General features: G+C 51.8%; 2 protein-coding genes and 1 long non-coding RNA gene across 4 annotated transcripts in view; 1 reads left to right on the forward strand and 2 right to left on the reverse strand.

The window, feature by feature from the left end:
* Positions 1-4,217, reverse strand: part of TRIM14 (tripartite motif containing 14) — a 29,598-nt gene extending 25,381 nt beyond the window's left edge. Inside the window, exons 1-2 of one of the 2 annotated variants that reach the window (XM_049627059.1) lie at positions 3,678-4,217; positions 1,080-1,175 (exon numbers count right to left, since the gene is read on the reverse strand). In XM_049627059.1, coding sequence (XP_049483016.1) covers positions 1,080-1,175; positions 3,678-3,893 — 312 coding nt within the window. In that variant the 5' untranslated portion in view covers positions 3,894-4,217. Of the gene's footprint in view, positions 1-1,079; positions 1,176-3,441; positions 3,532-3,677 lie in introns of those variants that run through there. The other variant, XM_049627065.1, reaches the window with a different exon arrangement.
* LOC125920121 (uncharacterized) lies at positions 2,999-5,079 on the forward strand. Its single transcript, XR_007456953.1, has 3 exons — positions 2,999-3,107; positions 3,417-3,546; positions 4,302-5,079. It is a non-coding gene; the product is annotated as an uncharacterized LOC125920121 (long non-coding RNA).
* A 3,303-nt stretch (positions 5,080-8,382) lies between these two features.
* Positions 8,383-25,940, reverse strand: part of CORO2A (coronin 2A) — a 53,691-nt gene continuing 36,133 nt past the window's right edge. The window contains exons 3-12 of the mRNA XM_049627045.1: positions 19,437-19,553; positions 16,798-16,947; positions 15,066-15,245; positions 14,197-14,313; positions 13,318-13,422; positions 12,490-12,586; positions 11,600-11,712; positions 11,160-11,250; positions 9,990-10,234; positions 8,383-8,736 (exon numbers count right to left, since the gene is read on the reverse strand). Of these exons, the coding sequence (XP_049483002.1) occupies positions 8,605-8,736; positions 9,990-10,234; positions 11,160-11,250; positions 11,600-11,712; positions 12,490-12,586; positions 13,318-13,422; positions 14,197-14,313; positions 15,066-15,245; positions 16,798-16,947; positions 19,437-19,553 (1,347 nt within the window). The 3' untranslated portion in view covers positions 8,383-8,604. The remainder of the gene's footprint in view (positions 8,737-9,989; positions 10,235-11,159; positions 11,251-11,599; positions 11,713-12,489; positions 12,587-13,317; positions 13,423-14,196; positions 14,314-15,065; positions 15,246-16,797; positions 16,948-19,436; positions 19,554-25,940) is intronic.

Genomic DNA, 25,940 nt, shown 5'->3' on the forward strand with positions numbered 1-25,940 from the left:
GGTCTTGGCCTCTCCACTCTGCTGTGGGCCTGGCCCAGAAAGTCCTGGGTGCCAGCTACTCCCTTGGTTGGAGCCAGTCTCTCTGCCTGACTTGTGAGGGGTCAGTCCAGGGTTTACAGAGCCCTCAGGGGCAGAGACCCTGGGCAGGCATCCCACCCTAGCCCTCATTTCCAGGAGGGGCCAGCTGAGGGTGAAAGGGGAAGGGACCAGTTCAGTTCACATAAAAGGACCAGAAGACCCAGCAACTTTTTTAGTCAGATGGCAGCTTCCAATAACGTCAGCCCCAACTTCCCATTTCAAGCCCACAAAAGAATCCATGTAAATAAACACTGCTATGAAAGGAGAAGGCTGAAGAAAGTATTTATTTATGGAATACATTGATACCCTATTTTCTTTCTTTCAACAAAGCAGTAAAACCCAAAGAGCTGTTTGTATGCTCCTTATGCTGCATTTTGCTTTGTTTAAGGTGATTTGGGGTGCAGGGGATGGATGACTGGTCCCTCTAAGAGAATGGCCTTGGCGGTTGCCAGAAGGAAAGGCTGTTCCTCCATTCTGTGAGCTGCCACGGGGCAAGTTAGCTAAGGTGCTGGGCAGAAGTGGATTCACACAAAGCTAACACAACAGAAGCTTAAGGCTCCTCATTAGCCAGGGCCCTTCATGGTCTTGCACCTGATTTTGTGTCATTTTTCTTTCTTTTTTTTTTTTTTAAAGTTTATTTATTTTTGAGAGAGACAGAGGCAGCGTGAGTGGGGGAGGGGCAAAGAGGGAGACAGAGAATCCCAAGCAGGCTCCTCGCCATCAGCACAGAGCCCGACGTGGGGCTTGAACCCACGAAACCGTGATATCGTGACCTGAGCTGAAACCAAGAGTCGGATGCCTAACTGAGCCATCCAGGTGCCCCTTGTGTCATTTTCCTTAAAAAGAGTCCCCTACATTATAGAAGTCCCAAGCCCCATCAAACCTGATCTGTCCCTTTGAGGTTAGTTTTGATCTTCCCTTGGCTCCATATTGAGGAGAGCCTTGTGTACCAGGGGAAGTGTGAACATCTCAACTAGAACAAGGAAGAAATGTCCACTTGCCTTGAGCTTCTCGGCAGCTTCTTCTATCTGGGTTATGTTGCCAACTTGCTGCTGCTTCTTGGCTTCCAAGTGCTTTAAACATTCTTGGATGCGTTTCTGTATGTGAAAGAGCTAGGAAAAATTAATACTTAATACTGTGACTTTTGAGATAACAAGCCACCCAGGGGTCATCTCCTCCCACCCCTGTATTTTGTTTCAGCTGAGGTATCTGAGACTCAGAGGTGAGGTGACTGGCCCAGAGTCATGTGGCAAATTGGAGGATGAGCCGGAACGAGGGTCCCTCTGATCCTCAGAATCCTACATCAGATATTCTTCCAACCTTGATCCCCCCTCCCTTTTTTCTAGAACAATTCCTGCTTATGGCCTGGTTTTTCACCCTTTCAAATAGGACCTTAAGGCAAGCAGCTTGGGGACAGGAGAAGAGCATTTCACTTATGGAGTCAGTATTAACTAAGCACCTATTACATGCCAGGGAGCCTGTGGCCCTTTGGCTTGAACTGGGGTTCAGAAGACCTGCATGGGTGAGGTCTGTGGGGGTTCATGCTCCCTTCTCCCTCCCACCTGAAATGGCTCCCTTCCAGAGTTCCTTGTTTTGCAATTACCATTTTCCCAAAGGCCTGCTCTGTGAGCCTCTTCCCCACAGGTTTGAGCTTGCCTCTATCCGGATCTTCTTACAGCTGGCCTTACACGCAGCTTCTGGCCCCAGGTCGGGCTGCCCCGTCAACTGGGAGCTCCCTGAGGGCAGGCTTGCTCCATTCCCAGCTCTGCCATGGGGATCACGGGGTGGCCCAGAAGTGTTTGCTGAATCAAACACAATGACCAAGGGCTGCCAGCTTCAAGCGGAGAGCTGGAGCCACCCAGCAAGCTGTTATGAGCATAAGCCCCAGAGGGACAGGCGGCTTCCTAGGTCTGATTCCTGGCCCTCCTTTCATGTGACCTGGACAAGTGACCTCACTTCTCTAAACCTGTTTCTTTAGCCATAAACATGGGGATAACCGCATCGCGTTGCTGTAGAGAATGAAAAGTACACGAAGTGCTTGGTGCAGTGTTTGGCAGGCAGTAAGTACTCAACAGGTATAGCTCTTACTGTTACTGTAACACCCAACAAGCATCTGCTACTGTGTGCAGTTGTATTCTAGGTCGTGGCTGGGGGTGAGGACACAATGGCAACGCAGGTAGAAGCCACAGCCTCAAATTCGGGGAGCACATCTTTTACCCCACTGTGATTTCTAAGCCATCAAGTCTAGCTGCTGTCACCCAAAGATAACCCAGCCTCCTGGTGCCTGGGCCTCCCAGTCACATGGTGCTGCGCCTGTCATGCTACCTGGTGGAATCCTACTCATCCTTCAAGGACAGTTCCAATGGCACTCCTCTGGGAAGTCTTCCTGCGCTCCCTGCTCCTAGTTCATACTGTCTTCTCTCTGGCTCCCCAATTACGATACTTATCACACCGTACTGTCACTATTTGTTCTCACCTCACCAGCCAGGAAATTCCTGATCAGGGAAGAATTGATCTGTTCCTTAACTCGTGGCACAAGGGGTGTGCCGAATGAATGTTTGATGAGTGGATGGAAGGATGATAGATAAACAGGTGAGTGGGTAGGTGTGTGAACACAAAATGAGTATGTTGGTAGGTAGGTGGGTGGACCTGCCTATGAGATGCCCAAGCCCTATCTCTGGAAGCAGCCATGTTAATTCTGGAAACAGCCTTCTGAGGAGCTATTATTATTACAGTTATTTTACAGATAAGAAAGGCCTCAAACCCAAGACTCCCCCCTGCCAACTGAACCAGGTCCCACAGGGCCCATTCTCACTTTGGAGCTCCAAGGTTGTCACAATGTGAGGAAAAAGGTCATTAATCACCAAAAACTGCTGGCAAGAGGAAGTGGTAGAATCAACATCCGCCAGAAACGGGCGGGCCTGCCTATCTCAGGGAGGCAGAGGATTTGACCAGAGTCATAGAACAAGTTGGCCCTAAGGCCGGAACAAGAGTCCAGAGCCCCTGACCACTATTAGGATTATGCACAGGTGAGGGCTCCAAGGTGGGAATGGGCCAGTGGAGGCAATCCAGCTGTGGAGTGCTGGGTTCAAAGCCAGCCTCGGCTTCCAGAGCCTTTCTTTTCTTATCAATAAAATGGCTGTCATAGCTCCCCACCTGGCTGTTAAGTGCGTGGAATGGGCACGTGCGGGGAGGAGAAGGGCGGAGTCGGTGGCTGGAGGCCGCTCCCAGGGCAGGCAGTCAGGCAGTCCTCAGCCCCTGTCGGTGAACTCCAGGAGAGAAAACCAGAGATGCCTGTGTGGCTTTTCAACTTTCTCTAAAGGCAGACTTTCTTTCAGGCCAAGGGCGGTGTGGTGGACCCACCGTGGTGGACGAGGTCAAGGACATCTGCGGATCAGTCGGGGCGCCTAAGTTTTCACTCCCGAAACCCACCTCTTCTGAAGCTTAACTGATCCTTGGCGACAGCAGGTGGGCCGCCTACAGGTCCTCTGGGCCGCCCTTCGGTTGCAAACCAAACCGAAAGAAACGGCCGGCCCACCCGGCACGCCCCACCGAGTCCGTTGCGGGCACCCGCCTCCGCGCGCCGCCTGCGTTCCCACCTGCACGTGCGCCGCCTCCTCCAGCGCCAGGCTCACCGGGTGGCCGCGGTGCGCGCCCAGCACCGGGCAGAGTGCGCACACGCAGCGGCGGCAGCGGCGACAGAAGAGCTCGACCATGCGGTCGCTATGCTCCGGGCAGCGCCAGCCGCTCGTGTCTTCGAGCTTCGCGGGGCCCGGCCCCCCCGGTGTCCCGCTTTGCGCCCCTGCGTCCGCCATTTAGCCCTCGGTTTCGGGCCGCGGTGTCGGGGAGGGGCTCCAGCGGAGAATCGAAACCCTGAGCGGTGGGGCTGGGCGGGGCGGCCCAGCTCCGGGAGGAAGGGAGGCGGGGACGCCTCCGGCCGGGTAGCGGCGGCCATCGGCGCCCTGCGGCCCCGCGGGGTGCCCTCCCCCGCTCCGCCTGTCCCGGCAGCTTCAGTGGCGCTGAGGGGGCCGCCGCCGAAATGGGGTTCGCTCCTCGTGGGCTGACTGAAAGGGGGTGGGCTTCCCGGCTCAGTGATGCGAGTCCAGTCATGCTCAGAAAACTGCAGCCCTGTGGGTGGGGCCAAAGTTGGCGGAGGCCTCCCCAGGTGATGTGCGTTACCGACACTTTTCACTTTCCCTTGATTCTCTCTGCTCTTTCCCCAGGAGAAACCACCATTCCCACAACTGGCAGAATCACTTTGGAAACTCCCGTTGCCCCCAGGCTGTCTCCCAGTCCACCCGTGTAAATTCGTACAGCCATCATGGAAAACAGTATGGAGGTTCCTCAAAAAATTAAAAATGGAACTACCGTATGATCCAGCAATCTCCCTTTTGGGTATATATACCGAAAGATTATGAAGTCAGTAACTGAAAGAGATATCTGCACTGGCGGGCACCATTATTCACAATAACCAAGACGTGGAAATAACCAATGTCCTTCCATGAATGAATGGATAACGATGTGCTGTGTGTATATACAGTGAAATGTTATTCAGACCCAAAAAAGGAAATCCTGCCAGTTGCCACATGGATGAGCTTGGAGGACATTATGCTAAGTGAAATAAGCCAGACAGAAAAACAAATACTATTTGGTTTCGCTTATGTGGAATCTAAAAAAACCAAAAACAAACAGTTGAACTCCTAAAAACAGAGCAGAAAGGCGGTTGCCAGGGGGTGGGGGGGGGGGGAAAGGGTACAAACTTTTAGTTATAAGATGCCTAAGTTTTGGGCGCCTGGGTGGCTCAGTCGGTTGAGTGTCAGACTTTGGCTCAGGTCATGACCTTGCTGTCCCTGAGTTCGAGACCCGCGTGGGGCTCTGTGCTGACAGCTCAGAGCCTGGAGCCTGTTTCAGATTCTGTGTCTCCCTCTCTCTCTGCCCCTCCCCTGCTCATGCTCTGTCTCTCTGTCAAAAATAAACATTAAAAAAATTTTTTAAAAGTAAGATGCTTATGTTTGGAGATCTAATGTATAGCATGGTGACTATAGTTAGTAATACTGTACTGTATACTTGAAATTTGTTGAGAGTAGATCTCATGTTCTCACCACACACAAAAAATGGTAACTATGTGATATAACAGATGTGTTAATTAACTTGAATGTGGTAATCATTTCATAAGGTATACATATATTAAATCATCACGCTTGTACACCTTAAAAAATCACATGCAACCTAAATATATACAACTTGTCAATAAGATTGGAATATCTCAATAAAATTGGAAAAAAATTCTCATTTCCTATCCTTGGCTCTAATACCCTTGATCCCTGCCCTGTCTGTACTCCACCCTTCACTTGTTTTCAGACCAGGGAATAGGCAGTTTTCTCTGTTTGGGACCTCTCTTTCCCAAATACCTTTTGCCCTGCTTGCTTCTATTTATCTTTCAGGGGTCTGCCGAAATATCACCTCCCCCAGGAAGCCTTCCTTGCTTCTCCTCCCAGAGCAGCCCACACTTTCCCTTTCCTGGCCCTCCCCTTCCATCCAACCATGACTGAAAACTTCAGAGGGCAGGGACCAAGTCTGTTGTATCTGTTTCCCGGCCTGGTCTCTGGCCCAAACAAGGAGATACTTAACTGGTATTTGTGGAACCAATCAAGAAAAGGAAAGCTCCATGTATTAAAATATTTAGGCAGATGTTTATTATTTTGTTACATTCTTGCCATTGCACGATTTCACATCTATTTTCACTTTTATTTCTTAATTTTTTTTACAAAGGTAAAAGGAATTTCAGAAACAACATTAAAACAATCAAACTATTTCAGGCACGGGTTCATATTAAAAGCATAGATCTATTTTTTACTTCCTTCTTCCCTCTATGATACAATCAGGAAGAATAATTATCGTAGAGCTAAGGTGGGTAGCCCTCAATGCTCATCTCCCAGTGCTGTCTTCGTTCTCAGAAAGTTCCTGAGTCAACAGGGGGCTCCCAGAGTATGGAGTAAAGAAATGAGTGCACATTCTACTTGCCCTGAGTGTGAGGGCCCGACCCTGCAGATGCTGGGCAAGTTCTACTTCATCAGTCAAGAATATAAACAAAAACACAATTTTTAAAAAATGGCTTAAAAAAATATTTGATAAAAATTACCTATCCCTCTCCCTTGCTGTGAAATCACTTAAATTCATTTAAATAATCCTAGTTGTAAAAACAAAACAAAACAACCCAAAAACAGTTTTGTTCATGGATGCCTTCATATTGTTTTTAAGCATGAGGTCTGGGTCCCTGAGGGGTAGGGAGAGCTCGAGAAGGTTATGTGCAGAGGAGGCATTCGGGTCCCTCCCCAGGCTCAGCCCCACCTCCAGCTCTTTGCAGCCAGTGCCTGTGGGCACGATGCTTCTTCATTCTCTGACAAGGACATGGGGATAGTATCATTATTCTGACCACAGGAATTAATTCTGGCCCATGTTAGAATTAGAGTTAGATGTGCCAGTGAGTAGAGGTGGGAGGGCTTTGTAAACTGTGAAGTGCTGGCCACAAATGAGGTGGGAGAGGTAACCCCATCCAGTGGAGCTCTGCTTCCCTGGCAGTGCCTGGGATTTGGCCTTTGGCGAGCCCCAGTGACTGAGTAAACAAGATAGGGAACGTGGGCAGCTGGGGTGTGCAGTCAGACAAGGGGACCAAGCCATGGCTAGGGGAGGGGGCACTCGGGCACAGAAACCTCATCGAGTTGCAGCCGGCGGGGGGGGGGGGCCCAGAGAGATGTGGGATGATGCTTCCAACCCGGACTTAGAGGGTGGGGTTGGAGTCCCAGAGCCTATCTGGTGCTCCTTGTCCCCCTCTGTACCACACATAGGTACAGATGGGCTAACGCAGTGGGTCTCCAGCCTCAGGGTATTGCAGAATCACCTGGGAACTTCTAAAAACATACACAAAGCCAGGCCCTGCTCTGGAGATTCAGCTTCAGCTGGTCTAGGGCTGGGACGGGGCATCTGTATTTCTCGAACACTCTCAAGAGGACCCTAATGTACAGCTTGGGTTGAAACCTACCAGGCCAGGTGGGCTCCTGCAGTCCCCATCTTAGCTCCACGATCACCTTGTCCAGTGGGCAAAACCCATCATCTGCACCTGCTCGGTAAGGTTGGGAGGGGGGGCATTTGACTTCCAACGTTCCCCATCTCTAGCTGGGCTGCTGTACTGACCACCGAGAAAGAACCTTAGAGAACAGGCTCAGAACACAGGTTCACAAAGGAGGGACACATAAAAACTCTCAGGCTGGCAGGGGACTTCAAGGCCATTTGGCCCTACTTCCTTGCCTAATGCAGTCATCCCTCTCCAGAAGCCCACATGAGTGGGTGGCCAGAGGCTCTGCTGGCATCCTGCCAAGTGTCGGGACTTCCTACCTCTTGGACTGAAGCCTGCCTGTACCCTCCTGGAGCAGGCAGGCTCTGGGACCTGAGGGCTTTGGTGGTGGCAGTCAGTGGTCATAGGCACCACCCTGATGTCTGCTTCCCCACACGAGAGATAGTGTCTGCCCACATTTGGCTGATTCTGGTTCAAGAGAGGACGGTTTTGGTCTCCTATCCGTGTTCTAGAACTGGGCCAAACCTTGACTTATTTCCCAGAGGTTAAACTCCCTCTGCCCTTTCACCAAGGTCTTGTGAGTTCCTATAGCAGACCCAGATCATCACCTTATATAGTTAGTTTTCCTCAGGTCAAGACCAAGGTTTCTTGTCTCAGGTGGCAGATCCTGTAGAGGGCAGCACACGCCAGGGTCCTCTAGTTCAGATGGAGAAATTGAGACCAGAGAGGGAGTAACTTGAAAGAGGTACAGAGCGAGTCAGGGGCACGGAAGAGGCCAGAACAAATGGATTTCTGCCCTGTGGGCTGAGGGCTGCTTCAGACTAGAAGCAGCAGAAAGGCCGACCCAACAGACCAGAAGCTTGACCCAGCCCTGCCATGAACCCTCTGCAGACCCTGATCACTTGCCTGTCTCTGGGCCTCAGTTTCCCCACCTGTAAAATGAGGAAGTTGGGCCAGATCACAGTTTTTCAAACTTCTAAATGTTTTTTCAGAAGCAGAATTATGTATTCCATAGAAGCCAATATATAAATCAGAGAGAAGGGGAGCTGTGTAGTTGGAACGGGGTGGGGGGGAGCACAGCCCTCCTGCTTAGCCTTCCTCTCGTTCTATGGACCCCAGTTTGAAAATCTCCTAGGGTCTTCCAGCTCTAACTTTGTACAATGTTCTTTCCCTTGAGAAGTTACAGCTCATCGTGGACCCTTAAAAACAGAATTAACCAGAAGGCAAGATATCGTCTACAAAGAGTCAATTCAGACAGTGTTGTTTTGAGAAGGCAAATAGAAAAACGGCACCACGTCCCTCCCACTAGAATCTTCCAGCGACCAAGAGTTTCGTTTTCTGGTAAAAAATATAGAAATAGTGGTTGTTGTTGGGGGACTTGTGGTTTGGTTCTGGACCTCCCCATGGAGCCGAGTGGTGTCCCTGAGGGCGAGGAGGGCAGACATCTCTGCTCAGAACCTCTCTGAGCCCATCCGCAAGTTTTTGATCTCCAGTTCCAACTGTTTGGCCTGGACCTCGCGCTGGGTCACCAGCTCCCGGAGCCTCCGGATCTCCTCCTGTTGCCGATAAAACATCTGCAGCAGCTGGGAAAGTACAGAACAGAGAGAAATGTCACTCGGTGCCCCAGGATGGGAGGGGCCAGAACACCAGCAGGAAGGACAAAATGTTGCTCCCTTTTCACTCAGAAAGATGGAGGTGATTACCACGGCTGAGGCCTGAGGGAGCAACCATTGCACAGATCTTTTATAAAACCTTGTCTGGGGTGCCTGGGTGGCTCAGTCAGTTAAGCGTTCGATCCACATGTTTGTGGTCATGATCCACAGTTTGTGGGTTTAAGACCCGCGTTGGGCTCTGTGCTGACGGCTCAGAGCCTGGAGCCTGCTTTGGATTCTGTGTCTCCCTCTGTCTCGGCCCTTCCCCGGCTCACACTCTGTTTCTTTCTCTCTCTCAAAAATAAATAAACATTAAAAAAAAATTTTAAAAACCTTGTCTTTACCCAAGAAATGAAATTTTAAAAGACTTGATCTTTCAGACTTTTTTTTTTTTTTTTTTTTTGCATCCTTAGACCCCCTGTGGCACAGAGAAAAGGATACTTGGCCCTGAAGTCTGGAGATTGGACTTTTCACCACTGCTAAAATCGGTGGCCTCAGGCAAGTTACTTACCCTCCCTGAGCTTCAATTTCCTCCTCTAGGAACTAGGGGGCCAGAAAAAGAACCTCGGCATTAACATAGTTGCTACGCTGTATAGAATGCAACTGGACGTTGGGTGCCCCCCACCTAAGGATCTCCGGATGCCACTGGATGCTAATGACACCCCTCCGAGGGGGGTGTCAGCACTCCATTGTACCACTGTGGGGACTGAGGCTAAGAGAGACTCGGCCCCTGGGTCTGAGGTCCCACAGTCAGTACTTAGCAGAGCCAGGATCAGAATTCCGCTGTGAGATGCCAGTCCCTGTGTTTTCACCCACTACCTACTGACTCCCAGGGCTCTGGAGAGAATTCAGGGAGGTTATATACCACAGTGCCTACTGCAGGACCCAGCACACGGTAGGCACTTAACACAAGTTGACTCCGAAAGCACAGAAAATCCTAGTGTCAGAACTGGAAAGGACTTTGATGCCAGATCAAACCCTCTGCATTTCATAGATGGTCTTCCACCACCATCTATCTATATGCAAACCCACCATCTTGGCATACAGATGGCGCTCACTGCCTGTCTGCTGAATGAATTAACAAAGTGAGTTAAGTGGCCAGGCCAGGGCACACAGCTGGTTGTTTTTCTCACCCCTCATTTTCTCCCCACCTTCCAAGCACAGCCCCCACCCCTCGTTCACACCTCGTTCTCTGTCTTTGGTGGGGGACACTCGAAGACGTCAAAGCCGTTTGTGAGCCGGGTTTTCTTCTCTTCCAGCCTGTGTTCTGCTACCCTCCTTGGCATCTTCCCCTCCGGCAGGGAGAAGGGCCTCTGGCCATCTTCTAAAACCAACTGTTCTGTCCGGTTGAGGGAGGGGGGTCTCTCTGGGAGCGGTGGCTGGGAGCTCAGCTGATCGGAGCCTGGCCTTAGGGACACCAGGACCGGCCCTGGGAGGGAAGGAAAGGGCTGCATGAGGACTGAGTGTCCATGAGCAGATGCTGCCACACGCAGACACGCACAGTCACGTGATGGAAATGGAGCTCTGGCCACACGCAGACACCAGCCTGCACACCAGGGCACCAGGAGAGCACACACACACACACGCACACGTGTGATCTGGGTGATGCCCGGTTTGTAGGAGCAGCACAGTGCACACCCTGGAGCTGCCCCTAAACACCGTGAGTGCCTCCAGTGAAGCTCTGCCCTTGCTCTGTGGGGACAGTCCCACACGCATTGTGCTCTGCCGTCTACCAGTTCATGAATCCTCCCAGCAGCCCTGAGAAGCAGGGGAGGCAGGTATCAGAGTCACAGAGGAGGCAACAGGCCCAGAGAGCAGCAGAGCAAGTGTTGCCCAAAGCGGAGAGGCAGAAGGACAGGGACGTCCCAGTCATACAGGCAGCTGCTGGGGCAGGGCTAGGGACCACACACAGCCTCCCCTGGGCTGGCCCTCAGGTGGAGAGAACAGGGAGGGTGTCAGCACAGGGAAGGAGGGCCTGAGGTGGGGTGGGGCAGCTGCTGCCCAGAGGGTCTCTCAGGTCGAAGAGCAATGCACCCATGTGGATGGGAGGAAAGGCAGGGGCATCTGGCTGAGACTCTCCAGTCACTCTGCACAGCCTGGAGTTTCAAGAAATTTTCAATGGAACAAAATTCCTTGATTTGGAAAAGAGTTTCCTGAGCCACTTGGGGCAACGCCTCCCTTCTCGGACCATCCTAGTCCCTGGGGACCAACTGTTGAGGACCACCTGTCCAGGGTTACGGGCGAACACAACTAGAGGCCAGACCCCGCTCAGCTAGACACCCTAGATGAGCTCAGCCACTAGACACTCTATTTCCCCGCACGTTTGCGCTGGGCCTCTTCTCAGCCTCCCTCACCTTTATTCATCCCACAGAGCCACTCCTGGGCCGACAGAGAGGGCTGGGTTCCTGCCGTGGGTGGGTAGATGTCCTCTTGGTAAGACTCCGACTGCAGGAGAAGCCAGGACAGTGAGGGCTGGGATGGCAAAGGGGCTGCCCAGACGGGAGGGGCCCTTAGGGAGCTGGGGTCCGGGCTTTCCCCACCTGTGAGTTGAGGAAACCAAGGCCCAGAGAGCAAAGGGGCATGGCCAAGGTCACACAGCACCTCAAGAGCAGAGATAGGGCGAGACTTAGGCAGCAACACTGCACTGACAATGAGGAAGGCCTTCCCCTTGAGGAGTGGCCCTCAGCCTCCCTGCTGTTGCCCCAGGGGCCTGGGCTCCAGGCTCCAGGTCCGGGGCCTGTTCTCTCCAGGAGGGGTTCCTGCCTCCCTCACAGATGGCTGCCACCACCCTTACCCGCCGGGGTACAATCATGGATACAGGTTCGATGAGGTTTTTGGTTGTAATCAGCTTATAGAAGCGGAAGATCTCGCAGGAGGACACGTCGAGACCTCTCTTTGGCATGACACCTGCGGGCAGACGGTCAAGGAGGGCTAAGAGGTTCTGGCTGGGCTGCGGTCACAGGGGCCCCGGTGTGAGTGGCAAAGCCAGGTCGCACACCCGGACGTGAGCAGAGAGTACCCTCCTCCCGCCACCGTTCCCTCTACAAACAGTTCATGAACGAATACCTACATGGTGCTGGGGAAATGAGACTCTGTCCTCACCTTCAAGGACTTCGCGGTGATTTTAGCTTGGCTTTTATAGGAAGCATGCTCTGCTCAAGGCCCTCCGTGACCACCCCCACAGCTTGGCCCCAGCTGCTCTGAACAGAGCTCTACCCTTGTTTTCTGATTCGTGTTAGCGTGGTATCTTTCTCCTTCCCTCTGCACTCAATCTGTGTCTTCATGTTGAAGTGGATTTCGTATAGCCCACATATAGTTGCATCTTGTTTTGTTTTTTGCAAACACACTTAAAAAGTAGGGGCTCTCCTCGGTCAGTCTCTCTTACATCCTGGCTACTGTTGTAACTGTTCTACCTTGGCCTACAACACCTTCATGCTCTCCCCATGCGGTGCTCTGTTCTCCCTTTGGCTCCTCAAGTTTTGCCTCCTCTGAGAAGCCCTCCTTGACTTCCAGCTGCACGTTCCTGGAGGACCTCCTGTACACCTCCATCAGGCCTCCCGTAGAGTCAGTGTTGATCTATCATCTCCCCTCCCAGATGTGGGCCCCTCCAGGGCAGGCCTCTCCTCTGACTCGTTCCTATCTCCCCAGGTCCCACGTGGCCTCAGTGCGCCACACCACACTCACCAATCCCCTTCTGGGGGTTGTAGGAGCGGTATTCCGTCAGGTAGTTCAGGTGAGGTTTGTCGGCACTCACTTCATAGTAGCGGATGTTTCCATCTCCCTGAGGAGCAGGAGGGTGCGCTCAGAGCCAGTTCCCACCGGCCCGCTCCCGGCCCCTGTTGCCGCGCAGCGGTGAGCTGGCAAAGCCTCTTCACACAAGAAAACACCAGGGGACTGTCGCCAAGGCACTGGGGGGCCTCATTGTGACATCCCATCCCCCCAACCATGACCCAAAGCCCACCCATGTGCCTCCAAGGCAGAAGCTCGGTGGGGGAGCACAGGCACGAATCTCACTGCCAGCCTCACAGAAAGGTCAGAAGTGGCAGGCGTTGAGGCCATCAGGCGGGTCTTGGTGCCCTGGGGCACTTCTGGTTGTTGTCGTCATAATAACTGGGGAGGGTGGAGGCTGCTCCTGGCATTGGCGGGTAGGAGCTGGGATGCCAAATGATGGTCCTACCTAATGAAGACCTGCTCCACCCCAAATTTGAAGATGCCCTTATTGAGAAACACCGACTGGTCCCTCCTCATCTGGATCCAGAGCTGAAGAGGGACAAGCTTGGGGTGTCTGACCAAAGCCATGGCCCTAGGTGTTCCTGGGGAGCCAGGAAGGTGGGCCAGGTGCTGTGCTCACCAGAGGGCCAGAGTGTGCGGTACCTCCCGCCTGTCCCTATCCCTGCCCTGCAGGCTGAGGGCGCCAGGCTGCTGTCTGGCTACGGGCAGGGCCGGGCTGGGGTAGTTCTGCTTCCTGCCTCAGCGGTGCAGGCGGCCACCTCCCTCCCAAGACAGGCTGACCTTCCCCACCACGTAGAGCATGCTGGTGTCTGCATCGTAGAAGGGAAACAGCACGCCCGAGGAGCCATCCAGGTCCTCCTCTGAGAGAGGCACGGAGAGGTTGTCCTGTAAGGGAAGGGAAGCCAGAAAGGCCTGTGGGTCGCTCCTGGGGAGGGTGGAGATGAGAATCCCTGTCAAGGGGCTCTGGATGTGTGTGTGTGTGTGTGTGTGTGTGTGTGTGTGTGTGTGTGTATGCGCGCGTGCACACACGCGCGTGAGAGAGAGAGAGAGAGAGAAAGAGAGAGAGGGAGACCACCCCTTTTCTTTTGCCAGCATTTTGCCTTTCACAGATCGCTTCTCACATGCCTGATCACACACCAGCCCTCCCCTGCTTGTTTTATGATTTGTTGTGAAATATGATGGAGATGTAGAGAGAGAAAGTGATTTGTCTAGTCTTTGAAACTCTAGCCAAGTGATCCTTCCAATCAATACTGCTTGGCCTGGCCCTCACCCTTACCCCCCTCAGCTGCTCCTTCTGCCCACATGCCTTGGTGTTTCCTTCCAAGCCCTTGCTCCAGCTGTTTCCTCTGCCCAGAAGGTCATCTCCTTTCTCTCCCCCCAGCCCCTGCCCTGTCCTGGTCCCAGAAGTGGCCACCTCCCTCCACCCCCTACACCACGGCCACTGTCTCCTTGAACAAGAAGATGCACAAGGTCTGGGCTCGCCCCACCAGCTGCTGGCATCTCCCTGTTTTTCATCCCTGGGTCCTTCACACCAGGCAGGCTGTGCTAAGTAAGTGCTTGAGAAATGAGCAAGGGAATGAATGAATGAATGAATGAAGCCAGCACTCAGCTGAAGGGTGATGGTGAGGGGCAGGGTGCGGGGTCGCACAGGAGACTCACCTGGTCCCACACGGCCATCTGACGGTGGTTCCACCGGGATGTGCCTGTGGACAGCAGCTTCTTCAGGTTCCCCAGAAACAGCACTTTGTTGGCCCGGTGCCCCTTGTAGCTGGCTTCCTGGACAGTATGTACAGTCAGGGACTCCCGGGCAGCAAGCAGCTAGGGTCTCTGGCTTCCCTGCCTTTGCTTGTGCTGTGGCAGGACCAGGAATGCCTTCCTTGTTTACTCCAGCTCTGCTTAGAGAATCTTTCCAGAGGGACCACCTCCAGGAAGCCTTCCAGAGACCCCCCCACTCCCACCCCATCCACATTGAGTCTCTCCTGTTATTTTTGGTGAGAATTCTTTTTTTGAGCCAGGATAGAGGCAAACTTCTGCTCAGCTCCATGCTCTTTCTGAAAGATGACTGAGCACTCTATCACTGTATGCAAGGCATGGGGCTGGGCGGGCACTGTCATCTGGATTATCTCATTTAGTCCTCCAAGAGGAAGGACTAATGGTCCATTGTTGTAGATAAGGAAACAGTGGCCCAGAGAATGGGAAGTGCTTGCCTAAGGTCACAGTGGACAGACAGTCGTGTCATGCCTCTTGACAGAGCTAAGGCACATTGACAAGCTCTGGAGTTAGACCAGGGTCAAAGCTCAGCTTTCAGTGTGGGCACGTCACCTTACCTCTCTTCAGCCTCAGTTTTTTCATCTGAAGATTGGGGGTGACATCCACTACCTCCCAGCCGGGAGGACAGAAGCTATAGCACATGTGAAGGCTTGGCCAGAATGCTGATGGCATTACCGCCCTGTTCTCTGAAGCCTCCCCCAGCCCCTCACCACTCCTTGCTCCTCTGTCCCCAAGCCCGATCCCAACCCAGCACACACCTGGAGGACGGCCCCTGCCCGGGGGTCGAGAATCCGAATCTTGCGGTCTTTACAGGTGGTGGCCAGCAGGCTGCCACTGGGGTTGAAGGACATGGAAAGGATCACGTCTTGGTGGCAGCAAATTGTCCTCACGGGGTTATTGATTACAGACTCCGTTGTGTCCAGGTTCCAGACCATCACCTGTACGGCAATGAGCTGGCTCTGAGCACAGTGTTGCCCCGCCCCTGGCTCCCACAGTCGCAAGCCCGCCAGGCTGCAGTGAAACATGGTATCCCCAGGAGGGAAGACACAGATGGCAGTCTGGCCAAGAAGCCTTGGGTGGGAGGATGGATCTGCCGGCTGAAGCTGCCACGTGGCAAAAGGGGAAGCCGGGAGTCAGGCTGTCTGGTGGTGAAAAGAAAACACCATCTGCTTTGGAGCAACAAAACATCCATGGCTGGAGGACGGTAGGGGATGAGCTAGACCAGGGGGTTTCAAATAGTTATTAGTAGCAGTTTCCACCTCACACAAACAGGACTGCCATGTTTAGCTGCATAGGTTGTGCACTGCACAGCTCCAGGGCAATCCATTCTCATAGCCCATGGTATGAATTGCACCCCCTGGAGCTGTGTGCAGAATAATGTGCACAATCATCGCAGCGCCCTGCACACTCACCCTACATAAACAGAAAAAAGAGCGCTTCTGATCAGGAGGGAAGAGACCCTGGGGCGCCTGGGTGGCTCAGTCAGTTAACTGTCCGACTTCGGCTCAGGTCATGATCTCCGTGGTTCGTGGGTTTGAGCCCCGCATCAGGCACTGTGCTGACAGCTCAGGGCCTGGAGCCTGCTTCGGATTCTGTGTCTCCCTCTCTCTCTGCCCCTCCCCTGCTTGCTCTCTGTCTCTCTGTCTCAAAAATAAAAATAAACATTAAAAAATTTAAAGAAAACAAGAAGGGAAGAGGCCCTGCCAGCCACTCCTATCCCACCCTTTCTTCATCACAGAAGCCCCCGAAGTGCCTCTGTGAAGCCCCATGTCGTGAAGGGATGAGTTTAAAAGCCATGGCTATGGTCACACCAACTCCATTTGTGTACAGATAGAGAAACTGAGGCCTAGAGAAGACAAGGGACTTTCCCAGTTCATACTGCAAGGCAGAAACTTAGTTGGAATAGAATCTAGGGCTCCTATCCTGTGAATTTTCCCAATCCACAGGCCCACAGACTTCCAGCTTGGCCGTCAACAGGGCAATGGGAAGCTTCTCTGGCCAGGGCCCAGCCCAACCCATCCCCTCTGGGCAGATTAATGGGTTGAACAGTGTACTCCCCCCCCCCCACCACCAACCCCAAATTCAGGTCCACCTGGAGCCTCAGAATGTGACCTTATTAGGAAACAGGATCTTTGTAGATGTAATTAATTATGATAAGGTCATACCGGATTAGCATGGGCCCTACAACCAGTGACTGGTGTCATTATAAAAAGAGCAAAGGACACACAGAAACACAGAGAAGGCCATGTAAAGCTGGAGGCAGGCTGAAGTGATACAGCTCCAGGCCAAGGAATGTGTGGAGCCACCAGAAGTCCCAAGAGGCATGGGAGGATTCTTCCCTAAGATCTTAGGACAGAGTGTGGCCCTCCTGATGCCTTGATATCAGATTTTTGGTCTCCAGAACAATGTAAAAATAAAGTTCTGTTGTCTTAAGCTGCCCAGTTTGGTCATTTGTTAGGGTGGCCCCAGAAACTGAGTGCATGGACCCACCTTGTAGTCATAGCCAGAGCTGAAGAGGATGTTGGCGGCTGTGGGGTGCCACTCCACCAGGCCCACCCTGCGGGCATGGCCCATCAGCTCCTTCCTGAAGACTGTGAGGTTCTTCGTCAGCAGCTGCGTGGGGATGTCCCAGATCTTAATCTTTCAGGGGAGACACAGCCGGTGGGGGAGTGTTGTTAGCGAGGGTCACCTTGGCACCCCAGCCACCCTAAGCCACAGAGCTGGCAGTGCCCAGCAGAAGGGCCAGGGGAGTGCTCTCTGTATCCATCTCTCACTCAGTGGAGGGGCAGGGAACCCTTAGAGGGACAGAGGCTTTGCCAAGGTCTTCCAGCCCAAACAGGGGCTGACATTGCCAGAGCTGAGCCCAGACCTCCAGATCTCCCTCTTGGTAATCCTTGCCATCCTAATGACCTGAGTTGTGGGGAGCTGGGTGGGCCATAGGCCTGACTCCCAGGCTGGATGTCAGAGCAAATCTGACTCCCAGCCTAGAATATCTCTCAGAGTACGCTGGTCTACCCCTTCCTTGTCCCAAAGGCATAGGCTAGGAGGAAGGCTCAAATGCCAGGAGGAGGAGTTTGTGATATATTGTCAGGGCACTAGGGAGCCAGTGCAGTCTCCGGGGCAGGATAGGGTAGGGAGAAGCTCTTTCCTTTGGAGTGCCCCCCTTGGATGGCCTGGAAGAGGAAAGATGAAGGGTCAGAAGGCCAGGCTGCAGGGGGGTCACAGCCTGTATTCCACAGTAAGGGCCTGGGAGGAAGGGCTGGGGCCTCCTTCCAGAGCAGTGTTGTTGAGGATGGAAGGCGCTTCCTTGGTAGAAAGCTCCCGGTTATGGAGGGGATGGCCAGTAACCTGATATTCTTTGTTGTCCTTTGGGGTTCTCAGGCCCCTATGTGATTGTATGTCCCTTTTCCCTCAGAGATACCCAGGGTTTTCAGGTAGACTTTGTTTTTGATTCGACAAATATTTATTTCCTGGTCATCTGGATTTAAAACCAGGAAGGCAGCCCCATGAGGCGAGTGCCAGGGGCTCTAGACGACGAGTTGGGTGAATCCTATTACTGCACAGAACTGGCCCCTGCTGGAGGACGGACTTCAGGCAGACCTGTGTGGGAGGGGCAGAGACCACCCCCCAGACTCCTCAGAGCTACAGGGTCATCCCTGCCCCACAGGGTGGGGACAGGGAGGAGACAGCTGAACACTCTACATGGGAGGGCCTGAGGTTAGGCACTGCCACCCCTGATACTTGTGTGCACTCTTCCTGCCCCTGGGGGCATCTGGGAAGGAACTGGTGGCAGGAGATGAGAAGAGCTAGGAATTTCATGAAGATGTTGTAGGGAGTCTTCAAAGCAGGCCTGAAAAGGCAAGTATTTCAGGACTCAGAGTCAGAGTCAGGGGACAGAGTCAGATATTCAACATCCCACCATTGGAGGCAAAGCCAATTCTCACAGGGCCTGACTGCCCCTTCAGTGAAACCATCCTGGCAGATACTGTCCTTTACGTTCCTCGGCAACCCCTATATGCGACTGGCACAAGTCTTCTGAGAATTTTCCACTTGCTTCTCCTGACGAACTGGTCTGTTTCCTTTTAATCAGACAGTAAGGCTTCTACAATACATTCTATTTCCCTTTTTGCCTTGACTGCCAGGCAGCTCTGAGTTAAACCTGGAATTGTACACTTGCAACCCTTCAAAACCAACATTCTGAGTATTATTTCCTCACTTCCTCCATCTGTGGCTGCTGCCACTTAGGGAAGTGCATAGCTCAGTGAAAACATACTGGGCTCTAGAATCAAGCCTCAGCCTGAAGCCTTGCTCAGACTGTGTGACTTTGGACAAACTGCTTCACCTCTCAGATCCTCAGTTTCTCCATAAAAAAAAAAAAAAAAAAAAAAAAAAATCCTACCTCGTGGGGCTGCCAGGAAGACAGATTTAAATGGTAACGTGTAGTTGAGAGTCAGGAACACAATGGGCACAAAATAAACTGTCACTGTGCCCTTTATCCTTATTTTAATCATCTGATCATATCTGTGTCTTTTGTTTTAAGCCATACTCACGGCATTTTTGAAGTGGGAACAGAAGAAATTATAAATAAGTAACACTGAACATTGTGGGTAGCAGGGATTATGACCCTGATCCAGAACAGGGGCTCAAAAAAGTTGGTGGGGCTAAAGCTTTTGGGAAAGTTGTGGTGCCCATATTCATCTAAGGATCCCACTCTTATCCTTTTAAAGCTCCCCTCCCCACTGTCTGTGAGATTAAGTGTCACAATATTTTCTGACCGCAATAAAAAATGCTCCTTAAAGCATTTTATAGTTCCCCCCAAAGATGGGCTTTTCCACTGGAATAGGAGTCTCTTTGGATCTTCATTAGCTGCTTGGGGGCTATTATGTCCATTCTATAAGTGGGGGGAACTAAGTCCCAGATAGGAGGCCTAAAGGTGTGGTGCTCCAAGTCCCAGAGCCCAGAACTTCTCCCACTCAATCTCACTAAGCCCCTCCCCACACAGTGACCTCATCTCATGAAGGATCAGCGGGTCAGGAGCATCAGAGCCAAGTACAGACACTATTCCATCTCCCTGTGCCCCAATCCCACTCATTTCGGGAAAGGGAACCGCCTTATGTGCTGATACTCACTGTGGTATCTTCAGAACAGGAGGCGATCTCAAAATCATTAAAAGGATTCCACTTGATGTCTAAGACGTTCCCTTTGTGCCCGCAGACCTTTGGGTAGTGGGGGTCCAGCTTTCCTGTCTGCAAAACAGTGCCCAGGAGTGTTGGAGAGAAGAGGGGACTAATTCCACTTAAGCATCTGGTCAGTCGGGCAGTCAGCAATCACTGAGTAGACCGGAAAATGTAAGGGACAGAACGGAGTGTGAATCTAGGCCCTACCACTATTCTCTGTGTGATGCTGGGGGAGTCACATCACTTGTCTGAGCTTCGGCGCCGTCCTCAGTAGGTTCATAAGGTTCACGTTGAGTATCATAGATGAGGTGTGGAAAGGGTCTAGCACAGTGCCTAGCACATAGTAGGTGTTCAGTAAAAGGATATTTCCCCTCACACACTGCTGATGGGAATGAAAAAATGGGGCAGCCACTTTGGAAAACAGTCTGGCAGTTCCTTAAAGGGTTAGACATAGAGTTACCACGTGACCTAGCGATTCCACTCCTAGGTATATCCCCATGAAAAATGAAAACACAAGCCTACGAAGAACCTGAACACCAATGTTTGTAGCAACATTATTCATAATAGCCAAAAGGTGGAAACAACCCAAATGTCAATCAATGGATGAATGGCTATGCAAAATGTAGTATATCATACAATGGAGTATTATTTCAGCCAAAGAGGGAATGTAGAACTGACACACACTGAAACATGGATGAACCCTGGAAACATGCTGAGGGAAAGAAGTCAGACGTAAAAAGTCACACGTTGCATGATTCCACATAAATGATGGACCAGATGTGGTTTCATCGTTAGAGCACATTGATACATCTTCTGGTACCCAGTATTCAGAACCCTGAAAAATCCAGAGCAGGTAAATCCATAGAGACTGAGAGCAGATTAGTGGTTGCCCAGGACCCGGGGCAGGGGGAGGGTGGGGGGTGGGGGGTGGGGGGTGGGGGGAGGGGGCAATAAGGAGTGACTGCTAATGGGTGTGGAGTTTCTTTGTGAGGTGATGAAATTGTTATGAAATCAGACAGTGGTGATGTTTGCACAACCATGTGACTACCTTACAACCCCACTGAATCATACATCTTATTTTTTATTTTTTTAAATTTGTATTTTATTATTGATACTTCGATTTCCTATTCATTTATTTATTTGTTTATTTATTTATTGAGAGAGAGAGAGAGAGAGAGAATGCACGAGTGGGAGAGAGGGGCAGAGGGAGAGAGAGAGAGAATCTTAAGCAGGCTCTGTGCTGAGAGAGCCTGATGCAGGGCTCAATCCTATGACCCTGGGATCCTGACCTGAGCCAAAATCAAGAGTCCAACGCCCAACAAATGAGCCACTGAGGTGCTCCTGAATTGTATACTTTATTTTCTTAAAAATTTTTTTTAAATGTTTATTTATTTTTGAGAGAGAGAGAGAGAGAGCACAAGCGGGGCAGGGGCAGGGGCAGAGAGAGAGAGAGAAAGGGACAGAGGATCTGAAGCAGGCTCTGTGCTGACAGGGACTCGAACTCATGAACCGTGAGATCATGACCTGAGCCGAAATCAGATGCTTAACTGACTGAGCCACCCAGGTGCCCCTGAACTGTACATTTTAAAGTGGTGAGGGATGCCTGGGTGGCTTGGTCAATTGAGCATCTGACTCTTGGTTACAGCTCAGGTCATGATCTCACAGTTTGTGAGACTGAACACTGAGCCCCGTGTTGGGCTCTGTGCTGACAGCGTGGAGCCTGTTTGGGATTCTCGCTCTCCCTTTCTCTCTGGCCCTTTCCTGCTTGTGCACACACAGGTGCGTGCTCTCTCTCAAAATAAATAAATAAACTTTAAAAAAAAGGTGAATTTTATGGAATGTGAATTATACTTCAATTAAAAAGAAAAAAAAAAAGAGCATTTTCTTCCCTTTCCACTTTGCCTGCTGAGAATCGCTGTCTGGGCACTAGGGGGACACAGGTCCCAAGCTGAGACTTCTTGACCCGCACACGGACCTGGGTTTCCTGGGCCATGGCACAAGCGTGTCGGTTCAGTTACAGAAACCTGGAGCTGGCAGCGACCGGCACACTCATGTCACACATCATATACGTCACACATCACATCGCACAGCTCGGCAGAACAGGCCCCAGGCCCTCTGCCTGCCAAAGCAGGCTTTGTCCACATCCACCATCCAACTTCAGATGCCGAAACACCACCCCCGCCCCCACCAGAATGCTCTGCAGTCCAGTTTTCCGTTCCCGAGGTAGAGACAGCTGAGAAGAAAAATGGCCTACATCCGTTCATTCAGCAAATCTACATGACATATGTAGGGACAGGCCCCATGCGAGGGGCTGGGGAGCACAGGATGTACTATTTGACCCCGCAGGATCAATGCTCTCAGGATCTTTACAAAAGGTCTTTCAAGAACAGAGTGGGCTCAAGGAACACCCACCGCCTCTCCTAACCTCACCTTCCCAACTCTGTAGAAACCACTGAGACCCTGCCTCGTTGAGATCCAGCAAAGATGCAGAAGCATCTCGGACCTGGCTTAATAAGACTGCAGCTGCTATGGGAAAAGACACAGGGCTTCTGGGTCACTCTGGCAAACTAGCGAACACAGACGCTGAGACCCTGGCTCATGGAGGCTTTATGCATGCATCTTAGTAGTTCTGCAAACAGAGGTAGTGGTCCTGGGTTCCCCTTCAGACATACTCTGCCCAGTTCAGCTCTTACCTCTCGGGAAAGGGTATTAGACACCTCGCCCTTGACTGGATCCCATACTGGAGGGGGAACTCTATACAGGACATTATTTGATAAATTGGAACATGAAAGGTAGACTAAAGTATTGTTACAATATTAAACTTTATGAAGTTGATAACGTGATATGGTTATATAAGAGAACATTCGTACTTTTAGGAAACACTCAAGTATTTAGGGGTAAAGGTCAAAGGTATAGGTAATGTATCCTCGAATGGTTAGGAAAAGAAAATTATACCCTCATATATACATTCAGACAGAGAAAAGCAAAGAACTTGGACATGTGTCATTTGTTAGTGATGTGTGAGTTCCATTTGGGCTTCTCAACAAGAAGAGGGGTGCATGCCCCCTGCTCCTGGGGCCAGTGTCCTGGAGGGAGAAAGTGTCCCTACGGGCCCTGCCCAGGTCTTGACAGGACCACCGCTCCGGCCAGCGACCTCTTGCCTCGCCTCCAGGCCATTCTGCCCGCTGTTGTCGGTGAGCTTTCAAAAATTAAAATCTGATCGTGTCCTGCACCTGCTCAAATTTTGCAAGCCCTTTTTTCCTCATGTGTAAAATGTGAATAATAATAATCTCTTCCTTACAGGGCTGTTATGAGGGTAAAATGAAATATTGTGCATAAAAAGCTGAACAGTGGTGCCCTAGAGTAAGTGCTTAAAAAAGAGGAGCTGTTATTATGTGTATACATGTGTGTATGCATACCCACGTGTGTATAAAAAATGAGGGAAAAAAGACTGGAAGGAAAGGCACCAAAATGTTATTCATGGTTATTTGTAGACAGTGGGATAAATGGTAGTTTTATCGTCTGTGTTTCTTTTTTTAAATTTTTGCAAACTTTCTATAAAACAGTGTGGATTTTGCAATAAACAAAAGACATTTGTTAACACAAAACTCTAAACTTTCTGAAAAGATGGGTCCTTCCAGGATCGGCCAAAAATGTGTTATAAAACTGCAAATCTTTTTTTTTTTTAAGTTTATTTATTTATTTTGAGAGAGAAAGAGCGAGAAGCAGGTGAAGGGCAGAGAGAGAGGGAGATAGAATTCCAAGCAGGATCAGTGCTGTTAAGGGAGAAGCCCAATGTGGGGCTCAAACTCACAAATCATGAGATCACCACGTGAGCTGAGATCAAGAGTCAGACGCTCAGCCGACTGAGCCACCCAGGCACCCCTAAAACTGCAGATCTTGAAGGGCTCTCAGAGACCAGGACCGGTAAAAACACTTCGAACTCTCTTACCTGCCCCCATGGCAGGCATCATTAATGGATTACAGCTCTCTCGCTGGCCCCAAACTGGAGGGACTTGCTCAGGGTCACAGAGAATGTGGAGGGCAGAGTGGGGCTGCAGCCCAGGGCTCTGGCTCCCAGGTGTATCTGTGCTATACTTGTTGTGCTTGAGGGCTCTCAGCCCTCTTTGAGTCGGTGTCCTGCCCCACTTGTGCACACAGCCTTTCCTTCTCTTAGCTCATTTCCTGGGTCAAAGGGCATGAACAGTGCTGGGTCTTTCGTTATGGCACACCCAGTTGCTCTCTGGCCCAGAGCCCTGCCACAATTTTGTCCTGAAGGTTTCTGGGAAGAGCTGATTGTCAGGCTGGCCTTGGCTGACAGGAGGCAAGCTGCCCAGGAGCTCCATTCAGACCACTGTGGAGGCTCAGCTGAGCCTCAGACTCAGGAGGTGCTTGGGGGGCCAGGCATGGCTCAGATGGGGCAGCGCTCCTCCCAGGCCTCCCAAAGCAGAGACCCAGCCCCAGACAACTTCTCTTCCTTCTCAGAGAACAAGGGATGGCTCGTTCTCCCCTGGGGCCAGCAGGTTGCTCTGCCTAACAGGGTTTTATGCTGAGGTCTGACATTAATGGACATTATTAGCCAGCCTGATGGGCTATTGACCGAGCTGCTAAAAGCCCTGTCATGACAGGGACATTTAGAATCAGGAGGCCACTTCTGCCTTTCAGTCCACTAGTCCAGCAGTCAGCCAGGGCCAGGCCTCTGATTTATGGGGGACGCAGCTCTAAATCAGGGGAGGTACACTCACCCTCCTCGCAGACTGCAGGGAACCCTGGCTTGGGTGCAGAAGCTGGGTGCTCAGCCCGGAGAGAAGCCACTTCCAAGTCTCGGTGGGGCGGCCCTGAGTGGATGGAACTGTGGGACCCGGAAGGCTGAGCTGGGCAGGTAGAGGACACTCTGGGGCAGGCAGACCTCAGCTGCTGGGATGGGACAGCGGTGCGGCCGTCCCCACAACGCCCAGCATCAACAGGGTGCGGCCATTCCCACAACAGTGTCACGACCTCCAGGAACCCTTCCAACAGCCCAGGGTGGACATGGGAGGCAGGGGTGGTAGGCACGAGTAGAGGTGGAGGTAGGCTGCATAGTGTAGAAGAGGTTAGGCAGGCACGCTGACTCAGGCTTCCTGGGTTTGAGTCCCTGCTACGGCACTTAACAACCGTGTGACCCTGGGCAAGAGACCTCAGCTGTCTATGCCTCAGTTTCCTCATCTACAAAATGGCAACAGTAGTAGGACTTCCCAGGGTGCGAGTGATTACATGAGCTCATACAAGTAAAGCACTTCAAGACAGTGCCTGGTACATGGTAGGCTCTCAGTAAATTCACCAGCGTAAGTTTGTCAGAGCTAATCACAGTGACCCAGTTTTACTGTCACTCAAAATGTTTCAGGGGCCCAAGGATGCGCTCAGTGTGAATCCCAACTGTTCCACAGGGGACTCCCATCTCTCCCTGCACAACTGATGGGTGACTGAGCCAGGGTGCCCTCCGTGAATAAAGTGATGCCTAGATCGTATTCCAATGAGTAAACTTGAACGAGCACATTCCCACGCCTGTAAGGAATAGGTTTGTAAATGTTGTTCTTTAGAAACCATAATTTAGGGGGCCATTTATGTGCCAAGCCCATGCTTCATGCTTCGCTCACATTTGATTTAGCTCCCAACCACCCCGGGGAGAATCGCCATTTAAGGTGCAGCAGTCGGGGAGCAGAGAGGTTGACAGTCATGTGCTAAGGGCCACGGAGCCAGTCTGCAGCAGAGCCCTGAGAACTGGGAATCTTTCCTCTCGCTCCCTGCTCTGCCGTTTGCCCCCCTCTCCCTGTAGTTATCATTGGCAGTGTGCACGACTCTCACTGAGGACCTCCCTGGAACTGGAAGAGACTTTCAAAAACAAAACAAAACAAACAAAACAGGAAGCAACATGTCATACTAGCCCACCCCCTACATTTCTAGAAAGAGAATCTGAGTGTGGAGGGAACAAATGTGTTCCACGGAAGGTTGGAGGTTCAACATGTTGGCTGGGACAGAGACAGAAGCCTGATGAGGAAGGCAGGATTCATCTGCAGGCAATGGGGAGCTCTGGGAGGGGACCGAGCAGGGGAGTGACAGGGTCAGACACAAGCTTGAGAATCAGTGGGGCCTCTGCTGGCACAGCAGCGAGGCGCCCCTCCCCTTCTCCCGGGCACCACAGTGTCAGTCTGACTCCTCTGATCTGGTCCACTCCCAGGGCCCATCCCCAAGGTTCTGCCTGCCCTTGTTTTCAGTTCTCCCCACCTACCACACCTCATGGCAAAGTCCACCCTGCACACCCCCAGGGGTGGCTTTGATGCAGGCCAGGCCCCAGGCTCAGGAGCCCAACCTGGCCTGTCCCCAGGCTCTGGGCGGGCCTGTCTCCACACCTTCCTGTTCCCTGAGCACAGCCCTTGTTGCCCAGGCTGCCAGAGTCTCTCTCCAAACAGTCTTGCC

The sequence above is a fragment of the Panthera uncia genome, chromosome D4 (genome assembly GCF_023721935.1).
Source record: "Panthera uncia isolate 11264 chromosome D4, Puncia_PCG_1.0, whole genome shotgun sequence".
Taxonomy (NCBI): Eukaryota; Metazoa; Chordata; class Mammalia; order Carnivora; family Felidae; genus Panthera; species Panthera uncia.